General features: G+C 32.8%; 1 protein-coding gene across 1 annotated transcript; it reads right to left on the reverse strand.

The window, feature by feature from the left end:
- Positions 1 to 12,402: 12,402 nt before the first annotated feature.
- LOC107647625 (inositol transporter 1-like) lies at positions 12,403 to 14,817 on the reverse strand. The gene is made up of 5 exons (XM_088491670.1): positions 14,676 to 14,817; positions 14,511 to 14,581; positions 13,845 to 14,180; positions 13,644 to 13,751; positions 12,403 to 13,236 (listed from the first exon to the last, which is right to left on the reverse strand). The coding sequence occupies exons 1-5, from the start codon at positions 14,815 to 14,817 to the stop codon at positions 12,403 to 12,405; spliced, it is 1,491 nt and encodes a 496-aa protein (XP_088347796.1).
- Positions 14,818 to 15,680: the final 863 nt, after the last annotated feature.

Consider the following 15,680-nt stretch of genomic DNA (forward strand, 5'->3'; position numbering starts at 1 on the left):
ATCTTTGAAGTTGTCAATTGAATTGTGTCTAGCAAAATTCATTGCTTGAACATCCTTGTTTATCTGGAATTGGATACATTCTCTCAAATCTATGAGTACTACCCTTGACATTTGACTCTCCTTTCTAAATCTTGTATCCTTCTGAGTAGACTCAAGAATTATTTTGATATCACGTGCGACTTGTAGACGTAGTAACGCGATGCGTTAGTTCTTTAAGACGTTATATGTGTATGCGGAAGTTGAAGCGGTAGGTGTGCAACGTTATGAGTTGTGAGCATTTTGTTCCTTGCGAACGGGTTTGTGGTTGTCAGGCTTGTGATCAAATTTGGGGTTTGTAAAGTGCTTGATGGAGTTGGAAAGTTAAAGCTTTGAGGTTGGTGTGAGATTAGTGTGCGGATGTTGAGCACGTCGTTTTAACCCCATCCTGTTTGATAGCCTTGATGCCTTGCCTTACTATCACATGATTGACCCATGTCAGCTTTTGCATTGAGCCTATCTTGTAACGTTTGCCTGGCAGTTACACTCCTACCTTTGCATCCTTATGCTTATGATAATCAAAGTATTTGAAAATCATATATATGATTATATTTTGAGATATTTTTGCTTCTTCTTTAAATGTGTTCAAGGGTGAACTATTATGGAATTACTTTCATTCTGTATCAATTTTCGAGGGGGAAAATTTTTATAAGGTGGGTAGAATGTAAGACCCAGAACCTTTGAAAAATCTTTTTATGATCAAGTTTCAAATCATAAAGTTATTTACAGCCTTAATTTCAGAAATCATTTTATTAAAGATAATTAAGGCAAGTTTTGATTTATTGAACTTGAGATAATTTATGATTATTATCCAATTTTATAATTGTTGGATTATTTTCTATATTTAAATTATAAATTTAGCAGTTGTGAAATAATAAGGATTTTATATGTTTTGGACTAAGTAATTAATATTTTGAATATTAGTACTGCTATTTTGGAAAATAGAGAAATTAATTATATTATTTCTAATCTTTAGATTCGGGCATTTTGTTGAAAATAATTTGTAAAAGTAGATGAGCAAATAGTGTTTTTCCATATACAATAAGTGCTGGAATTACATTGGATTTCAATTACCATATTATTCCTAATTTTATGTGAATTTACCATAATGCCCTTAACCCTAATTTTCAAATAAGGAAAACCCTAACCCGGTAACCCATTACCCGACCCGGTTCTCTCTCAACCTCACTCAATCCCCCCAAACCCAGCCGCAACACAGCAACAATAGCTGCAAAAGAAATGGAACGAAGAAAGAAAAAGGGCTAGGAGGAAACGGGGAAACGCAGAGGGAAAAGCTGCGCTGTGACCACCGGCCAGCCGTCGCTGTCGTCCGGCGCTTACCCACTCACCACCGCCGCTGGAGGAGCCGTGACCAACGTGTCGCTGTCGCTGAAGCACACAGCGCCGCTGTCGCCCTCGCCGCGCCGCCGCCATCCTTGCGATCACGAAGAGGCTGACGGGAGGAACTGGTGCGCACAGGAGGGGAAGAAACCGCCTCTGCACTGCCGTCGTTCACAAGCTCAGCCACCTCGCCATTGTCGCCGCCAAGTTTCATTTTGAAATGTTTGAGAAAGGTTTTAAGTGCTCCTTGAATTCTGAACCTTTGCAAGACTAAAACAATTTTGAACAGTCGAAATGCTTTAGAATTTATCATGGGGGTTGAAGCTGGTTTTACCTAGGAAAAGGAAACGGCTTTGAAAGAAGTAAATGATTACGTGACTCGGTTTGGCTTAGATCCTATTTTATTACTCAAATAAAAAAGCCAATGTTTTAATGATTTTAAATGAATTTGGCGAAATGAGTTATGTTATTCTCCCCTAAAGACTTGGGACTTTGCCGAGAAACTTTTGTTATAAAGTCCCATTGTTGGATGGGTGATTTTTGAATATCTCAAAGAGGCTTTTAACTTGCCATGATGATGGAAGTTTTGGAAAGAGAATGCCGAGAGTGGCATTATTTTAAAAGGAGAATTTACCTTGAGTAAAAGTGGCTTATGAGCCTGAGTTGATTTGAGAAATGAGATCATTAAAGCCAAGGCTGAAAAGAGTTGAAACTTGATTTCAAAGTGAAATGAATTGAGAAAATGATTTATGGCTTAAATGCCGATTTCATGAATTTGATGATTTTGAATGTGGAAGTGCTGTTTTGTTGAGAGCCCGAAATGGCTGTGTATGTTTATACATGTTGATTAGTTCTGGATTGAACCGTGAGCCGGAATGGCTGTGTATGATATGAATATTGGCTGGTTCTGGATTGAACCGTGAGCCGGATGGCGGAGATGGATGTTGATCCATGGCTGAGAATGAATGCATATATGCTGAGATATTGATAATTGTGATTTTTGCACTTCCACTATCTGAGATACGAGTTTCCCTGGGTAGTAGCAGTGGCTAGCCACCACGTGCTCCAGGTTGAGACTTGATACTCTGTTGACCCTATGTCGTAAGTGTGGCCGGGCACTGTGAAAGCCCGGATGAGCTCGCCCCCGTAAATATTCACCAGTAAGGGTGATGGATATGGATCATGATTATGATCAAGTTTATGATGAGTATAATCGAGTTGGGGATGCGCGACAGAGGGACAGTCCAATGGTTAGCTACCAGGACTTGTCGGGTTGGCTCTATAACCGACAGATGATATCATCAGCCACTAGGGACAGGCATGCATCATATGCATTTGTGTGACATTGGTTGGGTGTGCATATTATACTTGGTTTGCCTATGTAATTAATTGTTAACTGTTCTACTTGTAATAACTGTTTGTTTGTGCTTGAACTTCCTATCTGTGTTTGCATCTGGGACTCTGTTGGATTGTGGTGATTGGTTGTTGGTTGGATTGTTTGGGCCTAGGGCCGTGGTTGGAAAGAGATTAACTGATGGTTGATTTCGGTTTTGTGTTTCTGGTTTGGAATAAAATTATGAAAGGCTATTTTGGTTCCGCATAGATAAACCGTTTTGAAAGGCTTTTGAGTTTTTGAGAATTGAACGGTTCTTCCTTCCGAAAAGATTTCCGACTTTACTTTCATTGTAAACCGTTGTTTTTGAAAAGAGGCATGAGACTGTTATGAATCACTGGTGCGATTATCTTCACGTATCCTATTACAGTAATTCCCAAAAACCCTCTACTGAGAACCCTTTCGATGATGATGTTCTCACCCCCCTACATTTTTTCCCTTTCAGGATATGGGCGCAGAAGTCACGAAGAGTTTATTTAGTTATTGTTGAAATGCTCTATATTGCTTTAGACTATTATTTGTACCCTCGCCTTTATCTTGAGATATTCTGTAAGAGGGATAGGAATTATATTGTCTAATGCTTGTAATATTATATATATATATATATATATATATGTGTGTGTGTGTGTGTGTGTGTGTGTGTGTGTGTATATATATATGGATGTACTCTTTATGAACTTTTGTAAGTTGTATGATATTCTGTGAATGTACGTCATCGAACGAAAGTATTTTTGGGAGCGGTTTCACGATTTAAGTTTTAAACAGGCTCATATTTTAGTATTAAATAGTATAAAAGTCGTCGTAATATCCGAGCTATCAGAGTTGCGCAGCCGGAAGCGTAAGCTTTGGTAGTTAGGGTGTTACAATTTTCTAATCACTTTGGTTAATAATTAATTTATTCGCTAACTATTTATTATTTTCTCAGGGTTTACAAAACTACTCTAAGGTGACAAATATTTTAAAATAGGAGTGTAAGTTCCGTTGAGTATAAAAAAAATATATTTTGAAATAGAGGTGTATATTCAAACTCTAAAATGATATATAAATTATGTTGAACAAGAATATCAACATAAAAAGATTATTTATAAATAGGAAAAACACGCTAAACTAAGATAAAGAAAAGCTAACTGAGGAGCACTGAACCAAATATATACAGAACGCAAATGAATATGGCTAATATTTTTAACGTAAAAAAGAAAAAAAAATAGTATTAACTCAGAAATACATATTGGTCAATAGTCTATAATAAATAAAAAGTGCGTCTAAAGCTCAATTAAAATAGTTTTATTAATTATTAATTTATTATAAATAGATATAGCATAAATGTATTCTTTTTTTTAAAAGATATTAATACTTTATTAATTGAATAAAGTAGAAACATAGGATTTTTTAAATAAATAAAATAAATATTTAAATTACGAATATACGTTAATTTGAGGATAGTTACCAATTTTCATAAAGTGTCTTATCTCGTTTATACTGTAGACGAGATAAGTTTAACTATTTGTAAACGAGATAAAACATGAACATGTGACAATGTATCACGTTTACAAACGCGATACGTGAGAAATAGTTGTTTAGTCATGTAAATGAGATATGACAAAACTTATCTCTTTTATAGTGTAAACGAGATACGTGCGAGTAAAAAATGTTTATACAGTAAACAAGATAGAATAGGACAAAAATAACTCCTTATAAAAGGATTAGGAAACCGCTGGTATTCCTAAAAAATATCTCAATTCTTCTTTTTCTACTGTTTTTCTTCGAAAAATTTAGCAAAAATATCTAGTGACAGTGGTTTCTTTGTTGTGATGGTGTATCCCAACTGTCAGATGAGAAACAATGACAGCAGGGTTATATTTGAGTATGAGAATCCTGCATTGTTCTGAACTCGAAGAGCAAATTCGTTGTTCGAGTTAAAAAGTATGATATTAACACACGTCGGCGGTGGTAAGAGAAAAGAGGTTGGTAGAGTTGGGTATATGATGCTAGCACCGATGGGGAATGGTGTATTTTGGTTTCGTCTATTCTGGCTCGATGGCAATGAGCAAGCATGTGCGCCTTGTTTGACGTGCACGGCAGACTTATAGTTGAACAAGTGATGGAGCTTTCTGCGTAAGTTCGTGATGGTGGTGGTGGTGGTGCTGGCGGCTCGAATTTTGTACCGGATGACCCTCCGCTCACACCACGACCGTTGCACTGTGCTAGTCCAGTGCAGGACATGGATGTTGAGGATGGAGAATCCGACGAAGAGTACATTGCCGATAGCCACGAAAGTGGTTCCTCTAACGACGACGACGACGACAATGAGTTCATACCTGAGACTCCTGTTGATGGATCAGTTCAATACCTTTTGCCTATTCCGCGTCCAATTCCAGAGTTATCATCTGTACCCAGCTACTACCATACATTAGATTTGGATGCAATGCACGAGGAAACTTCGTTTTAGAATATGGGGGCCGACGATTACAACACCGATGGTGGTGTGGAGTTTCAGGTTGGTCATAGATTTAGAAGCAAAGAGGCAGCGCTGCAAGGCGTGATGAATTACAGCATCCAGAGAAGTGCCGAGTATCGAATAGTCGAGTCGGATCAATTCAAGTATCACATACATTGCCGGCAATTTACAGATGGTTGTCCTTGGAGTCTCCGTGTCGCCCTCCGACAGAATTTCATATATTGGTGAGTGTTATTATATTTTAATTCATTGTCTTCTTCATCGTTCTTATTTTGTTTAGATTTTAATTCGACTGTATTTAAAATGGTTAGGAAGGTGTGTGAATTCGGTGGACCACACACGTGTCTGGCCCCACCATGTCACAAGATCACCGACAGTTGGATGGCAATCTCATATGCAAAATCATCCTGCCACTCATACAGTCCAATCCATCAGTGACCATTCCTGTTCTACAGAGAACAGTGAGATAGAGCTATCACTTCAAGCCGTCATACTAGAAGGTTTGGATGGCAAAACAAAAGGCAATTGCCTAGATATATGGTGATTGGGAGGAGTTGTACAATGAGGTGCCGCGATTGCTCCAAGCGTTGCAGAGTTGTCTCCCTAACACGGTATGTGAAAAAATTTAAATAACTAATCAAATCAAAGTAATTACTTATCTAACTTTGACTATGAGTAAATTATACACCTAACTCATGTTACTAACTTGCCAACTAACCTAAATTGTGTTACCTCAATATCATCCAGCCTACTCATTTGTTAAAACACTAACTCTATAAAAGTTCTCGAAATAAAATCACATAGACTTATTAATTTAAACAATAAAGATAACACTAACCTCAAAGTCGATGGCTCCCGCAATGTGCTAACTAGCGTTGAGGCAGTTGATGTCAAGGTCCCGTGCATCCGTACATGCCATAATGTCCGAGGAACTAATAAATATCAAGAAAACAGTGCAAGAGAGAGAAATGAGAGAAATGTGAGAGAAATATGGAGTCTGAAACACTGTGAACGACTTCCATTTATAGTCGCTCTCTGGACTTATCTCATTTACAGTGTAAACGAGATAAGGTTCGTATCATATCACGTTTGTAAACGTGATACATTGCCATGTGTTCGTGCCTTATCTCGTTTACACTGTAAAGGAGATAAGGCACTTGATGAAAATCTGTAAATACCCTCAAATTAATGTATATTCCTAATAAAAATATTTATTTTAAAAAAATTTAGAAACATATGTTCGCATTAGACGGATTGAAAAAAAAATTGAGGGACTCCCAAGAGACTTATCAATAGATGAAAGAAATAGAGATAACAAAAAGAGAAAAGCAACATTAGATGCAAAAAACTCATGATGGAAAACGGCAAGACATCCTTATCAATTCTTGATGTAGCTCTCTTAAATGCTAGAGTGCTAAAAAATCTAGCTATTTCTCTCCTCTCACACGGACTAGAGAAGAAATTGTGAAGAATTGGGTCTTCACATCTGCATTCGATCGCGTTAGAAGATTTTTAGTTACCTCCAACCATCATGAGCTAAACTCTGTTAGCTAGATTTAGACCAGGTAAGCACCAATTCAACTCAACTTGCCTACCAGGGGCGGAGGTACATACTATTAAAGGGGGCAATGCCCCCCCCCCCCCCAAAATTTTAATTTTCATTAAAAAAAAAGTCTAGCCCCCTCCTGTTTTTATTTCCCAACCCCCTCCCTTTTTTTTTGTATTACTTTCCAAGCCCCCCTTAATTCATACAAAAAAAAAAATAGCCCAATAGCCCATTTCCCAATTCCCACCTTTTTTTTATTTGCTAGCAGCCCAGCCCCCTTCCTAATAGTCCATTTCCCAATTCCCAATTCCCAATTCCCACCCTTTTTTTTTATTTGCCAGCCACCCAGCCCCCTTCCTCTTTGTTCGCATATTTTTCCAATCCCTCTTTTTGTTCCTACACTTTTCACTTTCACTTTGTAGGTAACAATTTTTTACTTTTCTTATTCTTCTTTTTCTTTATCTCTTTAATCTTCTTATCTTTTACCTCTTTGACTCTTGTTTTTTTTTTTTTTTGTAGATTAAGAAAAAAGATAGTAATTCAACAAGTGATTTTTCACCCCTGTTTCTCAAAAAAGGTTCTATTTTTATTCTTTTTTATTTTAAGAAAATTATTGAACTATTGACTTTTCTATTATTATTTTTCTGTTAGTCTTATCTCATTTTTTTTTATATTTTTTTATATATTTAGTTATTTACTTAATTTATTATTATTTGTTAATTAAGTTTTTGTTATTATATGTTAGTTTATATATTTAGTTTTTTTATTAGTTAACTATTTAATTACAAAGTTATATTATTTATACAACAATATTAGTATTATTGTTCTGAATTTTAATATCTTATTTTGAATTGAAATATAAATTATATATTATATAAAGATCTAGATTGTAATTTACACTTTTTGCTAAATATATTTTTAATTATAGGAACTTATTTGGCCACTTGAATTATGAGTAAGTTCAAGACCATTGATATATTTTTTAAAAGAAAAGATCAAGAGAATGAAGATGCTTCTACTATTACTACTCCAATACAAGAGTTGAATAGTAGATTTAATGAGCAAACAATAAAGCTTTTGACTTTGAGTTGTGCTTTGGATCCTAAAGACAATTTCAAATAATTTAATATTGAATAAATTAGCAAGTTAGCAGAGAAGTTTTATCCCCTTGACTTTCCTTCTAATGAGTTTAATATTTTGAAATCTCAGTTGCAACATTATCAGCATGATATACCAAATCATTTGAAAGGCATTGGTACACTTTTTGAATTATGTAAGAAGTTGCAAGAAACAGAAAAATTAAGAACTTATCACATGGTTGATAGATTAATACGTCTTGTTTTGACTCTACCAGTGTCTACCACAACAACAGAAAAAGCTTTTTTAGCATTGAAAATTGTTAAGACAAGACTCAAAAGCAAAATGGCTGATGAATTTCTTGCAGACAATTTGGTCATCTATATAGAAAAAGAATTAGCAGCTATTTTCGACACAAATTCAATTATAGATGATTTTGAAAATAGAAAAAAACGTCGAATAGTATTTTCATGATATAAAACTGTAAGTGGTAACTTTTATATATTGTTGTCTTACTTTGATTGAGATTATATATTTATTTATTTTTATTTTATCAATAGAAATAGTAATATAAAATATTTTTAGTAAATTATTAAACACCGCCCCCCTTAAATAGTTAGTCTAGCTCCGCCCCTGGGTATTAGCATAGCCAATGTCAAGTTAGGTTAGACTTGAGTGTGAAAGGATTGTGTCAATCCTGTGAAATTGGTGTATGTAATACTTTAACTATAGTGAAAATTCCACCACTGTTGTGGTGGAGACTGGATGTAGGTTGCATAGTACAAGGCAACCAAACCAGGATACATGGTGGTGTTAGCTTTTCTCTTCTCTGCTCTGTTCTGTTTTCTGATATTCATGAGACAAAACGAAATTGTCTCATAAATTTCTGCTGCTGAGTTCAAACAGAATCAGAATTGCAAGTTCATTTAAAAAGAGGTTATTTCAGTAACAAAAAGAAAGGCATAGATTCAACCCCCCTTCTCTAAGTCTTCTACAACCTTCAGATATGTTGCTATAAAATAATAAAAACTTAATTTACAATAAATTTTCTCTCTTTCTTTTTAAAATAATTAAATATTTTTATATATTTTTTTATTTAATTTTAATATATTGTCAAATTAAAGATTTTATGAATCCATTCAATTATGTATTATAATGTAAAAAAAATAACTTTTACATTCATCATATAAATATTTATCTAAAAGAATAAATGTGATGAAATGACTATGTAAAAAATATACATATTTTAATATATCAAAATTAACTTTCATATTTGTAAACAATTGTTCTACTATTCATTACAATTTTAAAATATTAATTACCACCCATTCAATTAAAAAATTTATTTGTTACAATATTTATGACATAAAACACTGTTTCACCCAAAATAGTTGTTACAAGCAAACTTATTTCAGAGTTAAGATTAAAAAAATATTATATAATTTTAAAATAAAATTATTAATTAAAAATAGATATTATTTTTTTTATCTCAACTAATTTTTTAAGACAAAAAATACTAGTAGTTTTACTTATATTTAGAAAACTAATATTTAGTTTGATAATTAATTAATTTATTAATTTCAAAACTTATATTATCACTATTCATTAATTTTTATTGAGTTAATTTATTTAATTAATTTTACTTTTGATATTAAATCAAATTTAACAAAATAAATATTGTTACATGTTAAATTAATAAAAAATTTATTATAAATCTCAAAATAAAATTTTATAATTTTTTATGGAGGTAAAAATATAATTATACTGGGGATAATAATATATATTTGTATAAAACTATTACTTTTTTTTTCAAAACTTAGTGAGGGCAAGTGTCCTCCTCCTTTGAACCTCAATCCGTCCCTGATAACACACGTCTAAATACAAGTCTATTTACATACATTCTTCATGTGCTGAAAATATTCAATTTCATCATTGTGGCATAACCTTTTGTTTTATTGTTAAAAAATACTATTGCTTATCAGTAAAGGAACCAAGGTGTTCTTAGCAACGATAATGATGATGATGAGAGTTAAGGCCATGATTGATCATGACCAACTCTGATATCATGTAAAGGTATTGAAAGAGATTAAAACCAAAGAGAAAGTTAATAGAATGAACTTAGAATATGAAATTGAATTGATAGTGGAATGAATTAGTTTACACTTGAAGCTACCTCACTTATCTACATACTAAGAATGAAGGATAACACATCAATAGCTAACACTCAATTGATCCTATAACAGATTCTCACTTCATCTAACTAACTCTGTAATGTTAACTAACTCTATTGCATATCACACATGTCAGCACTCATCACTGTCTTCTCCATTAACGTTTCCCCCTTTTCTTTGGCCAAAGCTGCCAGTAAGCACGCTGACACATGTGCACGTACATATATATTGCATTTTTCATTTCTTCTCCTTTCATTTTTTATTCTTCTTCATTTCATGTTCAAACCTTAGCTTTATGACTTTTCATGCTTTCACAAGTTTTAGGCGTATTGGAAAAAGTTGTTGATCATGTACTTGCTTGCTCAACTATTCTCTCTATGTTATTATTTTTTTCATAAGCTTTCTCCTTCCAAATATTTGAAACTTCTTCAAAAGTCAACCCTTTTGTCTTTGGCATGCAGAAAATCACAAAAAACTATTGCAACACAAGCAACAGGCAAAAGAATCATAAAACTCACCAAGCCCAATCGCATCCACAAAAGAAAGGAAGTAAATAGACATGATGACAATTGTTGCAGACATGCCACCACATATTCCTCTAAACTCTTCAAGGTACATCTCAGCGTTTACAGCCCAAGGAACAAGACCAATTCCAGGTGCAAAGAATATAATATACAAAGCCAAACACGCAACAGCAAGCCATCCATAAACTAAACTCGGGTTGCCATGTCCTCTAACATGACATGAAGCAGAGAGTAGGATTAAATTAGTACATTTTAAATTCAATTCATACCTTCTTTTTCGAGAAATCATTGCACATATTTTAACTAACTAGTTTTCTCTCAACCCTACACTCTAGTAGTAGACACTCTCTTGACACATATTTATGTAGAAAATTTATTTGGTTATTAAAGAATTTGTATAATTGTATCTGATTTGTCTAAAAAGTGAGAGATGAAGAGGTGGATCTCATCTTTTATATTTGTGTCATGTAATTAAAAAATTAGTCATAGTAGAAGAGATCATTTATTTATTTATTCTAACATTGATTTTCAACTATCCTTGTACAATATGACATCATATATATATATATATATATATATATATATATATATATATATATCAGTGGTGTTAAACAATTTTAGTATCATAAATATATAAACTTAATATTTTTAATTTAGAGATTGATTACAAAAATATGGAAGATAATTTATAAAAATATAATTTTTCATTTTTTATATATAGCAAGGTTGATATATATAAATATATAGTATTTAAAGTAACACATTTTTATATTTTTGCAATATAATATTTTTTTTCAAATTAAAAATATTTATTAATATTAAAAATATTATTTTAATTTTAACACCACTTTTTAAATATTGTTAACATTGTATAACTATCGTAGCCTTCGTTCTTAATAAAGTAGTTTTACATATGTGTACAGTAACATAATACGACGTTAGTAAAAATACTTACTTTTTACATTGAGGGTGTGAATAGTTATCCAAATTAACATATTTGATTTTATGACTATATAAAATTAAATGTTATATAATATCAGTACATCAAAATTAAACTATTTATTTTATATCTTTGTAAAATTTATCAATCAAATATTTTTGGATAAGATTTGAGTTCATTCTAATGTAATAAAATGACATTTTTTGTCCATAATAAATTAATCAAATCATAATGACTGTACATGGTCGAAAATAGCCAAGTATATACTGGGAGGAACTAGAAACAAGATCAAGAACTACTTGAGGACTAGGATCTAGAAGCACATTAAGCAAGTTGATGAACACTGTGTTGCCAAGTTGAGAGTATGAAAACTAGAAAGAAAGCTAAGAGAATGAACTAAATATTAAATTGAATTGATGTTGGAAGAATGTATTAATTTACATATGAAGCTTCCTCACTTATTTACACACTAAGAGTGAAAGATAGAGAAACACATCAATAACTAACACTCAACTGATCCTATAACAGATTCTCACTTCATCTAACTAACTCTGTAATGCAAACTAACTCTACATTGCTTGTCACACACGTCACTAGAGTCTTCTCCCTTAACACCCCCTCCGAAATCTCTCTCACTCTCTCAACATGTCTCAAGATTTGGAAGTGAGAAAAGGGCCATGGACCATGGAAGAAGACATGATCCTGATCAACTATATAGCCAATCATAGGGATGGTGTTTTGAACTCTTTGGCCAATGCTACCAGTAAGGACACAGACACATGCGCATGCACATATATATTGCATCTTTCATTTCTTCTCCTTTTATTTTTTGTTCTTCTTCATTTCATGTTCAAACCGTAACTTTATGACTTTTCGTGCTTTCACAAGTCTTAAACGTATTGGAAAAAGTTGCTGATCATGTACTTGCTTGCTCAACCATGCTCTCTATGTTTTTATCTTTTCCATAGGCTTTCTCCTTCCAAATATTTGAAACTTCTTCAAAAGTCAATCCTTTTGTCTCTGGCATATAGAAAATCACAAAAACTATTGCAACACAAGCAACAGCCAAAAGAATCATAAAACTCTCACCAAGCCCAATAGCATCCACAAAAGAAAGGAAGCTAATAGACATGATGACACTACCAACCCAATTAATTGTTGCAGACATGCCACCACATATTCCTCTAAACTCTTCAGGGTATATCTCTGTGTTCACAGCCCAAGGAACAGGACCCATTCCAGGTGCAAAGAATATAATATACAAAGCCAAACCCGCAACAGCAAGCCATCCATAAACTAAACTCGGGTTGCCATGTCCTCTAACATAACATGAAGCAGAGAGTAGGATTAACGATCCAACCACACCTATTAAGCTACTAAGTGTAAGCTTCTTTCGCCCTACAATGTCAATAAGGTAAATGCCAATAATTGTGCCACCGGCATTAATTGCAGAAACAATGAGGGATAAGAACAAAGCCGATTCGTTTGATTTGAAGCCAGCCAATTGAATGATTGTTGGGCTATAGTACATTATAACACTAATACCGGTAAGTTGTTGGAATGCTTGAAGTCCAGCGCCACATATGAACGCAACTCTGATTTCTTTCAACTTAAATACATCACTGTATTTAACTTTGACCTTATCCTTTTGTTCTTGCTCCATGTGAGCTTCAAGAATATCTATTTCGTCCTCCAACCGAGGAGATGGGTATATCCTAGAAAGAACATTGGTGGCCTCCTCCTTCCTATTCTGCAAGTTAAAAGTAACTAAGCTTTTAATTATTGTACAAAAAAAATCAATATAAGGATTTATTTTACCCAAATTTTATAGGTGACTAATGACATAAAGTTGTCTTCATATGAAAATAATAGTTGATAATCATTAGATGATAATTTATTTAAGAAAAAAAATACAGGAAACTAATTTTTAGTTAGCTAACATTAGTCAACTTTAGATTTTATATTTATAATTTAAGTTTTAGGATCTAGAATTTAAGATAAACAAAATAACAAAATTGGCTGATGTTAGTTTAAAAAAAGTTGGTTTCCAGCATTAACTTTAGTTCAACATATCAAATTATCTAATAGTTATTACCTATATTTTTTGCATAAAGAGAACTTCACATAAATGATCATTGATCTTATATCATCATTTACCTTCAAATATAGCCATCTGGGGGACTCAGGAAGAAAGACCATAAGAACCAACTGAATAACAGCTGGTGTACCTGCAATTCCAAGCATCCAACGCCATGTTCCAGGAACCTGCACACATAATTTTGCTCTTAGAAAATCAAGATGGACGAAGACAAAATTATTACTATTGGTATTGTTAGCTAAAGAGTTGGGTATGCTTACTCTAGTCAAACCATAATTGATGACAAAGGAAAGAAATTGGCCAGTTGTGATCATAAGACAATTGACACTAACTAATCCACCTCTTATTTCAGACGGTGATACTTCTGCGATATACATAGGAGCAGTAACAGAGGCGAAACCTACACCTAGGCCAACAAAAAATCGGCCAACTATGATAAGAGTGGGATTTGGTGCGACGGCGATCAAAAGTGATCCTACTGCGAAACAAATATCTGCCACAATAGTGGCAGCCTTACGCCCTAAAGAATCATTAATGTAACCACCAATGGCGGCGCCGAAAATTGCACCAATTAAGGCCATCGCAACTATTAGTTCCTGCAAACATAACAAAATGAGAACATATAATTGCTGCAAAATGGCACTCTACTCTAGTCCTACTGTGTCATAGTCATAGTTACGTGAATTCACAATTTATCTTTGTTGTCGAATGCTATATATATATATATATATATATATATATATATATATATATATATATATATAGCATATTCTCCTACAAATTCTCCTACCAATATATCTTTGATGTATTGCGTACCACCTACCAATTCTCCTACCAGAACATATTGCGTTTCATATAACTATATGGTCACAAGTACAAGCTACCAAATTAAAAGAAAATGAACAAAAAGACACTTTCTCTTTTACCTGAAGAAAACTACTGTTCTTTACAACTTCAAAATCATCTTTTATGTACAAGAGAGCGCCAGATATCACACCTACAAATGAAAACAAAATATATGCTATTTCATTTCTTTCTTTTTTTTCTTAATTAATGAAATGGTAGACAATACGCATATATGTATACTGTACCAGTATCATAACCAAATAGAAGGCCACCAATACCAGCTGCAAAAGTAACACCAATAATGTAAAAATTTTGGGAAAATGATATTCTGCGCTCTGGATGTTTCTCCAAATAATCAGAGCTTCCTGCTTTAATTGACACGCACATATCAGCCACCATTGTTGCTAGCTTGCTTTTATCAACTAGTTGTAAATTGCATGTTAATGCGTGAGATCTAACATAGTTTTATAGATAATAAAGTTGTTAAATTTAAAAATTTTGTTGGATTTCTTGTTCCCTTAAAAGTCGATGGGCATATATATGATAACAACATTTGTTTTTTTTATGAAGGATCAGTTTCATGTTGATGTGAACTTGCAACTAGATTACTCTCCCTTCTTTTTATTTCCTTTCCTACTTTCCATTATCACTCTGTCACAACGAATATGTACTCAAATACCTACATATGTTAACATGATTGCTGTCATTTTGGATCCTTATATTAACTATCTTAATTTAGATTATTTTAATTCTTATGTATTGATACCATTTAATAATTTTCTATTTTTGTCTAATCAAATATATTTATAGTATTCATGAGCCTTTCAAGCTATAATCGGTGGTTATGTGAAATTTATATTGCTGATGTATTGATATGTTAGTTGGATGTCTATAAAAATCTGATTCACAGTGATATTTATTATATAAATTAAATCCAAATAATTAATACATGTGAATCATAAAAATTATTTGCATATATTTTCTTGCGAGAAATGTTAAAGATAATTTTTATTAATATTAGTTAATACTGTTAGCTAACATTTTATTTTTATATTGTTAGGAGTTAATTTTAGTATTTAAAATTTAAAATTTAGTACTTAAACTTTAAAATATTTACTAATATTAATTAAAAATAATAAATTTTATTAGTTATGGAATATTATTTTTTTGTTATACTAAGTTGAGTTGTGAGTATATTTCTTTGGTGGCTTTTTATAGTTGGTGAAAATTCCGTTATGTAATGTGATAGG

The sequence above is a fragment of the Arachis ipaensis genome, chromosome B6, assembly GCF_059453495.1.
Source record: "Arachis ipaensis isolate K30076 ecotype BB chromosome B6, ASM5945349v1, whole genome shotgun sequence".
In the NCBI taxonomy this organism is placed as follows: domain Eukaryota; kingdom Viridiplantae; phylum Streptophyta; class Magnoliopsida; order Fabales; family Fabaceae; genus Arachis; species Arachis ipaensis.

Bases quoted from the DNA above. Each gene is read 5' to 3' on its own strand.
- LOC107647625 (XM_088491670.1), bottom strand. From the start codon at position 14,817: ATGTGCGTGTCAATTAAAGCAGGAAGCTCTGATTATTTGGAGAAACAT. The intron at 14,582-14,675 runs GTACAGTATACA...TTTCATTTGTAG, and splicing joins TCTATTTGGTTATGATACTG to GTGTGATATCTGGCGCTCTC. The intron at 14,181-14,510 runs GTAAAAGAGAAA...TTATGTTTGCAG, and splicing joins AGAACAGTAGTTTTCTTCAG to GAACTAATAGTTGCGATGGC.